The following is a 14,197-nucleotide window of genomic DNA, read 5'->3' on the forward strand; positions in this document are numbered from 1 at the left end:
GAGGAATGTCAATGATAACCAAGAACTAGGTCCCATTTTCCTCATGACAGTTATGCTTTTGAATATGCTTTAGTCTTAGGTGATCTGTGGACCAACAAAAAAGGTTCTTGGGAAATATGTAGAGCTTGTCCTCTATGAAAACATTCACCAACTCCTTCCTCATTTTCATCCTCATCTTATTGACAATGTGTAAGGGGAAGTAGAATCTCTACCTGAGTGAATTTTTTTTTATCATCTCTGAGAATCACACTAATAGGGAAAGAGAAAACATGCCAAAGTCAAAGAATAAATGACATAAGGATAATACTTGAACTACAAATTTTATAAATATATATAGTTATATTATATATAATTATATATTATTATTATTAAAATATAATATATTCCATATTATAACATATAACATCTTTTTCTGAGCTCTCCCCATGTCCCTCAAACTAATAGCAAATCCAGCCACTGAACTGTTTTTGGAATGACAGAATACAGGAATATTGGGAGAGTAACAAATACCAGCAGAAGATAATTTCAAAGATTTCCAGAAAAGGTCTGTTTCAATTGGTCATGGAGGGATGCAGGCCAAGCACAGGCCAGCTAAGTACAGATACCTAGTGGCAGGCACTTTACAGTCCCAGGGTGGTGTGGACTCCACCTCTGGAGAATCTACTGGGAGGAATCTACAGCAGTGTTGAAAACTGTGTCCTGGTTGCAAATACAAAAAGCAAATGGTGAGCTGTAAGGATGCGGTTCCCGCAAAACAAGAGAAAGGAATTGTAAGGGCCCTTTAAATGGGCAGGCACAGTGCAACAGGAGATTTGAGTGGCACAGAAGTATTCTCTGTGGATAAAGGACTGCCCTATGGGTGGGAACATGGCCATATTGAGATAGCTTCATAATGGGTGACGGCTCTCTCGCTGGTTGGCTGTGTGTGTGACCTTACAGGCCCTTTATAAGCCCACTGCAGACAGCAGTCACTCTCTTTAACCTGGCTCCCTAGCCTGGGGTAGCTGAGCCAAGTTGATGGAGCCGTGAGAGGTAAGAAGTTAACAAGTCAAGGCATCAAGTCAAGGCATTATGTGAGTAGGTATAATAAAGACTTTTAAGATTACACGTGGCTGACTTCCGGCTAAGATGGCGGCGTGGAGGCAGACAGCTGCTTGAGCTCCTCGCTTTCTCTCAGAACTTACTTCATGACAAGCCTCTGACTTAATGCTTGACCCAGAAAGAAATCCACAAATTATCACCAAGAGAAGACATCCTTGAAAGTCGCCAGAAAAGGTCTGTGTTTGTTCGGGGGAGGGTCAATCAGACTGGGCGCAGACTGAGGGCAGACAGCCAGAGCAAGACAGGCAGCTCACACAGCTCAGACCAGAGGGGGAGGGGTGTGATCTCTGCCGTTTCTGCGAAAGGGCTTTTGCCCCAGTGTGGATGCTCCGTCTTGGCAGCAAGCCAGGAGCAGCAGAGAGGGTGTAAACACCGGAGGTGAAGATTGAAACCCCAGAAAGCCAGCGTCTCTCAGAGCCCGGCCACCCCCAACCCCCACCTGGACTGACTCAGTGCGTTCTCAGAGCCTCAGAGCGCAGACTCAGTACAGTCATTGCTGTTCTGTTAGTGGCTCTCTGCTGCCCTATCCCCAGTCTGTAGAGGAAGCCCATTAATAACATCCAGCCCTACCCCCCGCAAAACAGACCAATTGTTTCTCTTGTCAGTTTGTTTTCTTTGATTCTGACAAAATGAATAAAAAATTCAAAAGGGCTCTAACCATTGACAGCTTTTGTGTGGAGAGGGAGCAGACTTCAAATGCTGAGGAGACTAGGAACAGAATGTCCCCAGATGTATCCCCTGGGAGGGATATAAGCTGCTCCTCAATACAAAAGAACCTCATAGAGGAAATCAAAAAGGCTCTCACAAGAGAGCTGGAAGAGAAATGGGAAAAGGAAAGGGAAGCTTGGCAAGAGAGCCTGGAGAAGTCATCCCATGCATTCAAAGACAGAATGGATAAAGAAATCAAATCATTGAGAAACAAGATTAGTGAGCTGGAAAAGGTAAACAACTCCAAGGAAAACAGGATTAGTGAGCTGGAAAAAGAAATCAGCTCTCTAAAAAATAAAATGGATAAAATGGAAAAAAATTCCATAGAAGATAAAAACTCAATTGGACAATTACAAAGAGATATAAAAAAAGTGAGTGAAGAAAATACATCATTGAAAATTAGACTGGAACAAGTAGAAATGAATGACTCAAGGAGAAACCAAGAGGGAGTCAAGCAAAACCAGAGAAATGAAACAATTGAAAAGACTGTCAAGTACCTTACCAGAAAGACAACAGACCTGGAAAACAGATCCAGGAGAGACAATTTGAGAATAATCGGACTCCCTGAAAAATGGGAGGAAAAAAAGAGCTTGGACACCATTTTCGAGGAAATTATCAAAGAGAACTGCCCAGACGTTTTGGAAACAGAGGGTAAAATAGACATTGAGAAAATTCATCGATCACCTACTGAAAGGGACCCTAAAATCAAAACGCCAAGAAATATAGTGGCCAAGTTCAAGAACCATCAGACAAAGGAAAAGATATTGGAAGCTGCTAGAAAAAAACAATTCAGATATGGAGGATCCACAATAAGGATAACACAGGATCTAGCAGCGTCCACATTAAAAGAACGCAGGGCCTGGAACATGATATTCCGAAAGGCTAAGGAACTTGGTATGCAGCCAAGAATAACTTACCCAGCAAGAATGAGCATCGTTTTCCAGGGAAGAAGATGGACATTTAACGAAATAAATGAATTCCATCTATTTTTGATGAAAAAACCAGACCTACATAAGAGGTTTGATCTTCAAATACAGAACTCAAGAGACTTCTAAAAAAGGTAAAAAGAAATCTTGAGAACTATACTTCTGTCAAAAAAATATGTAAAGAACATATGTACAATTTGTCTTAGAAAATAGAGGTGGAAAGGAGATTATATCATAAAAAAGTACAAAATGGTGGTACTACATCTCATGAAGAGGCAAAGGTAACCTATTATATCTGAGAGAAAGAAAGGAGGGAGATGAACATAGCGTGTATCAATAGACATATTCGATTTATGGTGAAACTTCTTCCACTTCATTGAAAAGTGAAAGGGAAGGAGTAAGCTAAGGGGAAGGGAATACAGTAATTTCGAGGAAAAGGGGTAAAATAAGGGGAGGATCTTTAAGGTGGGGGAGGGATCCTAAAAAGGGAGGGCTGTGAAAAGCAAGTGGTGTTTACCAGTTTAATACTGGATAGGAGGGTAAAAGGGAAGGAAAGGGGAAAAGCATAATCAGGGGTTAATAGGATGGCAAGCAATATAGAATTAGTCCTTCTAACCATAAATGTGAATGGGGCAAACTGCCTCATAAAGAGGAAGCAGATAGCAGACTGGATTAAAAGTCAGAATCCTACTATATGTTGTTTACAGGAAACACACCTGAAACAGGATGAGACATTCAAACTAAAAGTAAAAGGGTGGAGCAGAATCTATTATGCTTCAGGCAAAACCAAAAAAGCAGGAGTAGCCATCCTCATCTCAGATCAAGCAAAAACAAAAATTGATCTAATTAAAAGAGATAAGGAAGGGCATTATATCCTGCTAAAGGGAAGCATCAATAGTGAAGCAGTATCAATATTAAACATGTATGCACCAAGTGGTGCAGCATCTAAATTCTTAAAAGAGAAATTAAGAGAGCTGCAAGAGGAAATAGATAGCAAAACTATAATAGCGGGAGATCTCAACCTTGCACTCTCAGAATTAGATAAATCAAACCACAAAATAAATAAGAAAGAAGTCAAAGAGGTAAATAGAATACTAGAAAAGTTTGATATGATAGATCTTTGGCGAAAGCTAAATGGAGACAGAAAGGAATATACTTTCTTCTCAGCAGTTCATGGAACCTATACAAAAATTGATCATATACTAGGGCATAAAAACCTCAAAATCAAATGCAGTAAGGCAGAAATAGTAAATGCATCCTTTTCAGACCATAATGCAATCAAAATAACATTTAATAAAAAGCCAGGGGAAAATAGACCAAAAAATAATTGGAAACTAAATAATCTTATACTAAAGAATGATTGGGTAAAACAGCAAATCATAGACATAATTAATAACTTCACCCAAGAAAATGACAATAATGAGACATCATACCAAAATGTGTGGGATACAGCCAAAGCAGTAATTAGGGGAAGTTTTATATCTCTACAGGCCTACCTGCATAAAATAGAGAAAGAGAGGGCCAACGAATTGGGTTTACAACTAAAATTGCTAGAAAAGGAACAAATAAAAAACCCCCAGACAAACACAAAACTTGAAATTCAAAAAATAAAAGGTGAGATTAATAAAATTGAAAGTAAAAAAACTATTGAATTAATTAATAAAACTAAGAGTTGGTTTTATGAAAAAACCAACAAAATAGACAAACCCTTAGTAAACCTGATTAAAAAAAGGAAAGAGAAAAAGCAAATTGATAGTCTTGAAAATGAAAAGGGTGAACTCACCACTAATGAAGAGGAAATTAGAACAATAGTTAGGAGCTACTTTGCTCAACTTTATGCCGATAAATTCAATAACTTAAATGAAATGGAAGAATACCTTCAAAAATATAGCTTGCCCAGATTAACAGAGGAAGAAGTAAGTAGTTTAAATAGTCCCATCTCAGAAAAAGAAATAGACCAAGCTATTAACCAACTTCCTAAGAAAAAGTCCCCAGGACCAGATGGATTTACAGGTGAATTCTACCAAACATTTAAAGAACAACTAACTCCAATGCTATGTAAACTATTTGAAAAAATAGGGATTGAAGGAGTCCTACCAAATTCCTTCTATGACACAGACATGGTACTGATACCTAAACCAGGTAGATCGAAAACTGAGAAAGAAAACTATAGACCAATTTCCTTAATGAATATTGATGCTAAAATCTTAAATAAGATATTAGCAAATAGACTTCAGAAAATCATCCCCAGGATAATACACTATGACCAAGTGGGATTTATACCAGGAATGCAGGGATGGTTTAATATTAGGAAAACTATTAGTATAATTGACCATATTAATAATCAAATTAATAAAAACCATATGATCATCTCAATAGATGCAGAAAAGGCATTTGATAAAATCCAACATCCATTCCTACTAAAAACGCTTGAGAGTATAGGAATAAATGGACTATTCCTTAAAATAATAATGAGCATATATTTAAAACCTTCAGTAAACATCATATGTAATGGTGATAAACTAGAACCTTTCCCTGTAAGATCAGGAGTGAAACAAGGTTGCCCACTATCACCATTACTATTCAATATAGTACTAGAAACTCTAGCCTTGGCAATAAGAGCCGAGAAAGAGATCCAAGGAATTAGAGTAGGAAATGAAGAAATCAAATTGTCACTTTTCGCAGATGACATGATGGTATACTTAGAGAACCCCAAAGACTCTGCTAAAAAGCTATTAGAAATAATTCAGAATTTTAGCAAAGTCGCAGGATACAAAATAAATCCACATAAATCCTCAGGATTTTTATACATTACCAACACAATCCAACAGCAAGAGATACAAAGAGAAATTCCATTCAAAATAACAGTCGATAGTATCAAATATTTGGGAATATATCTACCAAAGGAGAGTCAGGAATTATATGAGCAAAATTACAAAACACTTGCCACAAAAATAAAGTCAGATTTAAATAATTGGAAAGACATTCAATGTTCTTGGATAGGCCGAGCGAATATAATAAAGATGACAATACTCCCCAAACTAATCTATTTATTTAGTGCTATACCAATCAGACTCCCAAGAAACTATTTTAATGACCTAGAAAAAATAACAACAAAATTCATATGGAAGAATAAAAGGTCAAGAATTGCAAGGGAACTAATGAAAAAAAACTCAGAGGAAGGTGGTCTAAGTGTACCTGATCTAAAGCTATATTATATAGCAGCAGTCACCAAAACCATTTGGTATTGGCTAAGAAATAGACCGGTAGATCAGTGGAACAGATTAGATACAAAGGACAAAAAAGGGTACATCTATAGCAATCTAATCTTTGACAAACCCAAAGATTCCAACATTAGGGATAAGAATTCATTATTTAACAAAAACTGCTGGGAAAACTGGAAATTAGTATGGCAGAAACTAGGCATGGACCCACATTTAACACCACATACTAAGATTAGATCAAAATGGGTCCAAGATTTAGGCATAAAGAACGAAATCATAAATAAATTGGAGGAACATGGGATGGTTTACCTCTCAGACTTGTGGAGGAGGAAGGAGTTTGTGTCCAAGGGAGAACTAGAGACCATTATTGATCACAAAATAGAACATTTTGATTACACCAAATTAAAAAGTTTCTGCACAAACAAAACTAATGCAAACAAGATTAGAAGGGAAGTAACAAATTGGGAAAAAATTTTTACAGTTAAAGGTTCTGATAAAGGCCTCATCTCCAAAATATACAGAGAATTGACTTTAATTTATAAGAAATCAAGCCATTCTCCAATTGATAAATGGTCAAAGGATATGAACAGACAATTTTCAGATGATGAAATTAAAACTATTTCCACTCATATGAAAGAGTGTTCCAAATCACTATTGATCAGAGAAATGCAAATTAAGACAACTCTGAGGTATCATTACACACCTGTCAGATTGGCTAAGATGACAGGAACAAATAACGATGAATGTTGGAGGGGCTGTGGGAAAACTGGGACACTGATGCATTGTTGGTGGAATTGTGAAAGAATCCAACCATTCTGGAGAGCAATCTGGAATTATGCCCAAAAAGTTATCAAAATGTGCATACCCTTTGACCCAGCCATACTACTACTGGGCTTATACCCCAAGGAACTACTAGAGAAGGGAAAGGGTCCTGTATGTGCCAAAATGTTTGTGGCAGCCCTTTTCATAGTGGCTAGAAGCTGGAAGATGAATGGATGTCCATCAATTGGAGAATGGTTGGGTAAACTATGGTATATGAATGTTATGGAATATTACTGTTCTATAAGAAATGACCAACAGGAGAAATACAGAGAGGCTTGGAGAGACTTACATCAACTGATGCTGAGTGAAACGAGCAGAACCAGAAGATCATTATACACTTCAACAATGATACTGTACGAGGATGTATGCTGATGGAAGTGGATTTCTTCAACATAGAGAAGAGCTAATCCAATTCCAATTGATTAATGATGGACAGAACCAGCTACATCCAGAAAAGGACTGGGAAATGAATGTAAACTGTTATTTTTACCTTCTGAATCCAATTCTTCCTGTGCAACAAAAAATTCGGTTCTACACACATATATTGTATCTAAATTATACTGTAATATATTTAACATATATAAGACTGCTTGCCATCAGGGGGAGGGGGTTGGGGGAGGAAGGGAAAAAATCTGAATAGAAGTAAGTGCAAGGGATAATGTTGTAAAAAATTACCCATGCATATGTACTGTCAAAAAATGTTATAATTATAAAATAAAATAAAAAATTAAAAAAAAAAAAAAAAAAAAAAAAGATTACACGTGGCTGTCCTTGAGTGCGCTACCGGTTATTAAACTATAGATTCAAGAAATCATGGCCAGAGACCTTTGAAGGCCTCAAGAGGAGGCAAGCCAGGTAGAGTTGACACTGCAAAGGTCAGTGGTCAAAGGTACTCTGTTGGGCCTTGAACAGACTGGTAATAGTAACTGCCAGGAGTGCATGTTACAGTGAGCCCCTAAACACCAGAATTTCACAGGATCTGGCTACACTCACCCAGCACTGGAAGTTAGTCAGAACTGCCTTGGACAATCTTCCCTTTGCCCTAAAAGCAGGCCCCAACTTCTTAATTTTTTTTAATGAGCCAAAAAGCAAAAAGAACTTTGACTATAGATAGTTTTATGGTTAAAAAGAAGAACCGATTTCAAACCCTGAGGAGATTAAAAGCAGATTATCTACAGATGAAGCCCCAAAGGGTGATATAAAATGGTTTCCATAACACAAGGCTCTCTTGGAAGAAATTAAAAAGGATCTTAAAAGAGAGCTAGAAGAAAAATGGTGAAAGGAAATGAAAACTTTGTAAGAGGGTTTAGAAAAGGAAACGCAGAAATTATTTGAATAAAACTCCTACAAAATAGATTTAATGAAATAGAAAAAGCATATAACTCCATACTAAATAGATTTGACAAAATGAAAAAGAAAACAACTCCCTGAAAAACAGAATTTGTGAAATGGAAAATAACTCCTTAAAAAACATAATTTGTGAAATGGAAAAAATCCATAGAACAAAGTAACTCATTAAAAAATTCAATTGGCCAAATACAAAAAGAACAAAAAAAGTAACTGAAGAAAATAATTCACTAAAAATCAGAACTGAACAAATGAAAATGAATGACTCTATAAGACTTCAAGAATCAGTCAAAGAAAAAAAAAAGAAAAAATGAAGAAAATGTAAAATATCTCTATGGAAAAACAACTGTCTAGGAGAGACAATCAAAAGATTATTGGACTTCCTGAAAACCATGATGAAAAAAAAAGCCTAGCCATTATCTTTAAGGAAATCATCAAGAAAAACTGCCTTGATGTCATAGAATCAGAAGGTAAAATAGCCATTGAAAGAATTCACTGATAGATTTACATGTGAACTCTATCAAACATTTAAAGAACAATTAACTCCAATATTATACAAGCTATTTGAATAAAAGGAAAAGATGGAATCTTACCAATTTTTGTTTTATGAAGCAGACATGGTCCAGATGCCTAAACCAGGTAGGACGAAAAGAGAAAAAGAAAATTATAGACCAATTCCCTTAATGAATATTGATGTAAAAACTTAAATAAAATATTAGCAAAGAAATTACAGAAAGGCATCCTGGGATAATACACTATGACCAAGTAGGATTTATACCAGGAATGTAGAGCTGATTTAATAATAGGAAAACTATTAGCATAACTGACTATATCAATAACCAAACTAACAAAAACCATATAATTATCTCATTAGATACAGAAAAAACATTTGATAAAATCCAACACCCATTTCTATTAAAAACACTAGAGAGTATAGGAATAAATGTACTTTTCCTTAAAATGATCACTATCATCTATTTAAAACTATCACCAAGCATTTTATATATAATGGGGACAAACTAGAACCATTCCCAATAAGATCAGGGGTAAAACAAGGTTGCCCCTATCATCATTATTATTAAACATTGTATTAGAAATTGGCAAAAAGGGAAGAAAAACATATTAAAGGAATTAGAGTAGGTCATGAGGAAGCTAAGTTTGATGGATTGCTTAGAGAACCCTAGAAAATCAAATGCAAAACTACTAGAAACAATCCAAAAGTTTAGCAAAGTTGCATGTTACAAAATAAATCCACAGAAATCATTAGCATTTTTATGTATTATCAGCAAAATCCAGCAGCAAAAGATACAAAGAGAAATTTCATTTAAAATAAATGTTGATATTACAAAATATTTGGGAGTCTACCTGCAAGACAAAGTCAGGAACTATATGAGCAAAACTACAAAACACTTTCTACACAAATAAAGTCAGATAGAAACAATTGGAAAAATATCAAGTTCTCTTTGGTAGACCAAGCAAATAAAATAAAAATGACAATACTACCTAAATTAATCTACTTAAGTGCTATGTCAATCAAATTACCAATAAATTATTTTAAAGATGTAGAAAAAATAACAAAGTTCATCTGGGAGAACAAGAGGTCAAGGATTTCAAGGGAATTAATTTTAAAAATGCAAGTGGAGGTGGCCTAACTGTGCCAGATCTAAAACTATATTATGAAGCAGTGGTCATCAAAACCATTTGGTACTGGCTAAGAAAGAGAGTTGTCAATCAGGGGAATAAGTTAGGTTCACAGGACAAAAATGTTAGTGACTAAAGTAATCTAGTGTTTGACAAACCCAAAGATCCAAGCTTTTGGGATAAGAATCCTCAAAAGAAATTAGGACAGAGACTAAATTTTTGAAGATACATTCTTAGGATGTGTGGCATAGATTGAAATTCATTAAAGAAGTAGAAGCAAGAGAGAGCAAGGCTATGAAAATCCAGAAAGGAGAGGGTATCGGAAGAGAAGGTGGTTTCCAGAGAAAGTGGTGAACAGTGTCACATGTTTCATTGAGGATGAAAGTATGAGAATTTATAAAAGAAATTCTCTAATTTAATAATTAACAGATAATTGATAACTTTGGGAAAGGAGATTTCACTTGAGTGATGAAATTAGAAACTATTGTAAAAGTATGAGTAATAAATGAGAGGGGAAGAACTGGAAACAATTGTAAATGTCTTTTTCTATCAGTTATTGAAAAGGGAGAATAGCACCTTGAGGGATATATTGAAGGGTTATTACTTTTGCAAAGCTTTTAAGAGCTTACTTTAAAAATGAATATGTAATAAGAAAATGCTTATTTATAAAATTAATATAATAGATGAACAATATGAGCAAAGAAGAAAAATTTGGTGTAAAATATAATGATATGTAACCCAGAGTTTATTTTTTTCAACTTAAGCAGGCTTTATTGCTGCTTTTTGATTTTAGATCAGTCATTTCTGGAAACACCATCTCCATACTTACTCTTTAAATAGATCCTTCCCTTATAATAAAGAAAAACAATTAAGACAAAACACCAGCTAAAGTGTATAAAACAAAGTTCAACATATTTTGGTGTGGTAATTCTCCACATTTCCTGAGAAGGCAGGTAGGTTTTCATCTCTGTTCTTTGGATTTGACATTGATTTTTCAATTACTCAGGCTTCCTTTTTAGTAAGCTTTTCATTTTCACTATAATCATTGTGTGTATAGAAAGCCAGGAAATCTCAAAATTATGACTAAATATAATTCTCATAGGTTTTTCAAAAAGCAATGGGCATTTTAATGTTTTTCTTTAAAGTTTATATCTATGATATGCCTGTTAACTTAGCATCTCCTTTTCAAATATCATATTTTCAATCTCTTCATTTTCTCCACTGAATAACATAGCCCTTGATTAATTTTGATCTCCACCATTGATTTAGGTAACAGAAGAAAGTATAGAAAGCGAATGAGAGAGAAGTTCCAATTGTTGAGGGATAGGAATTCTCGTCCTGGAGAACATGCAAACCTACACCACCGATTTACACAGCTGCTTCTTCTCCGGGAATATTGTCACAGGAAACAGAAAGAGCATGAACTCTTGGCCAGTGGATGGCAACATGCTGAGATAATGAAACAGAGAGGGCAGTTTTTAGTGGTGACAGATTTATTTGATCCTGATGAGAAGACAGGAGTTCATCCACGGACAGTTGTGCTTCAGGGGGCTGCTGGGATTGGGAAAACAACTCTGGCCAGGAAGGTGATGCTGGACTGGGCAGAAGGAAACCTCTTCCAGGACAAATTCCATTATGCTTTCTACATCAGTTGCCGAGAAATAAATCAGTTGATGAAAAGAGAAATAAGTTTAGTGGATTTGATTGCTAATGATTGGCCTGGCTCACAGGTGCCCATGACTAAAATCATGTCCTGTCCAGAGAAATTACTCTTCATAATTGATGGTTTGGATGAACTGAAATTTACCTGTGATGAACATAGATATGATCTCTGTAAAGAATGGAAACTACGGTGGCCAGTACATATTCTCTTGAGCAGTTTATTAAGGAAAGTCATGCTTCCTGAAGCCTACTTATTAATCACTACCAGACTCAGCGCTCTGGGAAAATTTAGTTCTATATTAGAGACTCCATGCCATATAGAAATCCTGGGATTCTCTGAGAGGGGGAGAAAGGAATATTTTTGTAGATTTTTCAGAGATGAGTATTTAGCCCAAAAGGCTTTTAGTTTGATAGAAGACAATGAAATCCTGTTTACCATGTGCTTTGTCCCCCTGGTGAGCTGGATTGTTTGTACTTGTCTGAAACAACAGATGGAGAGAGGAGAAGATTTGTCACAATTTTCCCAAACTGCCACTGCCCTGTACGTGTGCTATCTTTCTAACTTATTCACCCGTGGTGAAAGAATATGTTCAAATCAGACCTTGAGAAGTCTGTGCCAGTTGGCAGCAGAGGGAATCTGGGGGAGGAAAATTCTATTTGATGAAGAGGATCTCAGAAGGCACAGACTAAAGGTAGATGATGTCTCTGCCTTTTTGGACATGTACATTTTTCAGAAAGACAGTGACTGCGAAAACTGCTATAGCTTCATTCACTTGAGTTTCCAAGAGTTTTTTGCTGCTGTGTTCTATGCCCTGTGGGGACAGAAGGTGGGAAGTGAGAGACCTGTTGCTGTTCATGCAAGGGTGAAAGATATTTTAGAAAAGTTCCAAGAGACTGAATCCAGCTCTGTGACACTAACTGTGCACTTTTTGTTTGGCTTTTTGAGAGCAGAGACAGCAAGGAAGCTAGGGGAAATATTCAGTTGCCAAATATCTCATGAAATAAAATTAGAGTTACTTCAGTGGGTACATTTAGAAATTGAGCGATGTCAAAAGTCTTTCCTTCCTGAGAAACTACTAGAATTAATGTCATTTTTATATGAGACGCAAGATGAAGAATTTTTGACAATGGCAATGAATCATTTCCAGGATATCACTTTGAATATCCGTACCAAGATACAATTCTTAATTACATCCTTTTGCCTTAAGCACAGTCATGAAATAAGCAGAATTCACCTGAATCTAAAGTAAGTAACAAATTTTCTTTTTTCTAAGATCTCCTCCCTCTTTTTCCCACTCTTTCTTCCTCTTTCCTTCCCTCCTTCCCTCCATCCTTTCTTTTCCTCCTTCCCTCTTTTCCTCTCTCTCTCTCTCTCTCTCTCTCTCTCTCTCTCTCTCTCTCTCTCTCTCTCTCTCTCTCTCTCTCTCATCATTGTCATCATCATCATCATCATCATCATCATCATCATCATCATCATTCTGGTCCCTGTATTCCTTCAGAAGAGTTGTCCTGTTCCAAGAAGTGAAAAACAGTGCTCTTCTTCCATTTCCTTAAATGATTCTATAATTTCAATGATTTGGATGATCCCTCCAGTGATGTAAATCATATCTTACATATGCCTTCCTTTACTGTGGCATATCTTCCTTTTCATGAGCTGCAGCTTTTCACCCAACACTCTGACTGCTTTCCTTCATTTACTATGATGTTGAAAGGATTTCAGAAGAGTAGTCAGTTTGTCACCTGTTATATCTTGTCCTTCCCATATCATCAACCATCTTCTCTTTTAGATCATCCATTTCCATGATGATGTATTTTATTCACTTTCTTGAAGTTCCTCAGTGATGATATGTTGCAGTCTATTCATATTCATTATAAGCCTCTATGTAATACTCATTTTCAGTTTTTCAGAAATTTTTGTATCTTATTGCATATAATTTAATATTAAAAATATATCTATGTTTATGAATAAAACTTGGGGTGATTAAAGAGTTTTACAAATTCCTGAAGATAATTTTTTAAAATTTTCAGTTTTCATTCTACAAGTATTTATTGAATGCCTATTTTTATACAATGCATTGTGGAAGACAAAATGAGTTAGGCCTGGTGAGTGGCCTTTAAAAGCTTATAATCTGGCATGAGCACTATAATACAACAAACATAATTATAATGTGAATCAGTATATAAGTTAACACACTGGATAAGCATTTATTAAACAATAGAAGTGTGCTAGTCACTTTGCTAAGAACTGAAGATACAAAAAGAAAATTTTCCCTCAAGTCACTTACTTTATAATGGGAGAAGACAATACATACAAAAGAGATGAAAAGAGGTGGGGAGTAATGGGGAACTATCTTATTAGGGGCCATCTTGGTGAAATTCAGTGATTCAGTATCTAAGGTGGGAGAAAAATCAAGGGTGGTAGGCAGATATTCTATATGTGAAAATGTGTCTCACTCTATTCTTTGAGTTCATTATTTATCCATCAGGATTGTTCATTCATTAGTTTTAAACCCTATTTACCTATTAACCACTTCTCTTTTTTTTCCTCCAGAGGCAACATATTGTTTCAATAACTCTTCTCAAGTTCATAGAAATTTAATTAGATTAATAAAAGTATAGTAAAATTGAGAAATCACTTGTATCGTACCATGAAGCATACAAAGTATGGGTGCATTCTTATCCCTTATATAAATCCAGTCCCCCATATTTTTCACCCATTTAAGGTGAAAGAGAGAGGCAGCCAGGAAATTGCCCATCATCACATAT

The 14,197-nt window shown here is 35.8% G+C and overlaps 1 protein-coding gene across 2 annotated transcripts in view; it reads left to right on the forward strand.

Moving 5' to 3' along the window:
* The window catches only part of LOC141563623 (NACHT, LRR and PYD domains-containing protein 14-like), an 84,685-nt gene that overhangs the window by 17,614 nt on the left and 52,874 nt on the right, over positions 1-14,197 (forward strand). For both annotated transcript variants that reach the window (XM_074304983.1, XM_074304984.1), the window contains exon 4: positions 11,039-12,677. In XM_074304983.1, the coding sequence (XP_074161084.1) occupies positions 11,039-12,677 (1,639 nt within the window). The remainder of the gene's footprint in view (positions 1-11,038; positions 12,678-14,197) is intronic.

Source organism: Sminthopsis crassicaudata, chromosome 3, assembly GCF_048593235.1.
Source record: "Sminthopsis crassicaudata isolate SCR6 chromosome 3, ASM4859323v1, whole genome shotgun sequence".
Lineage (NCBI taxonomy): Eukaryota > Metazoa > Chordata > Mammalia > Dasyuromorphia > Dasyuridae > Sminthopsis > Sminthopsis crassicaudata.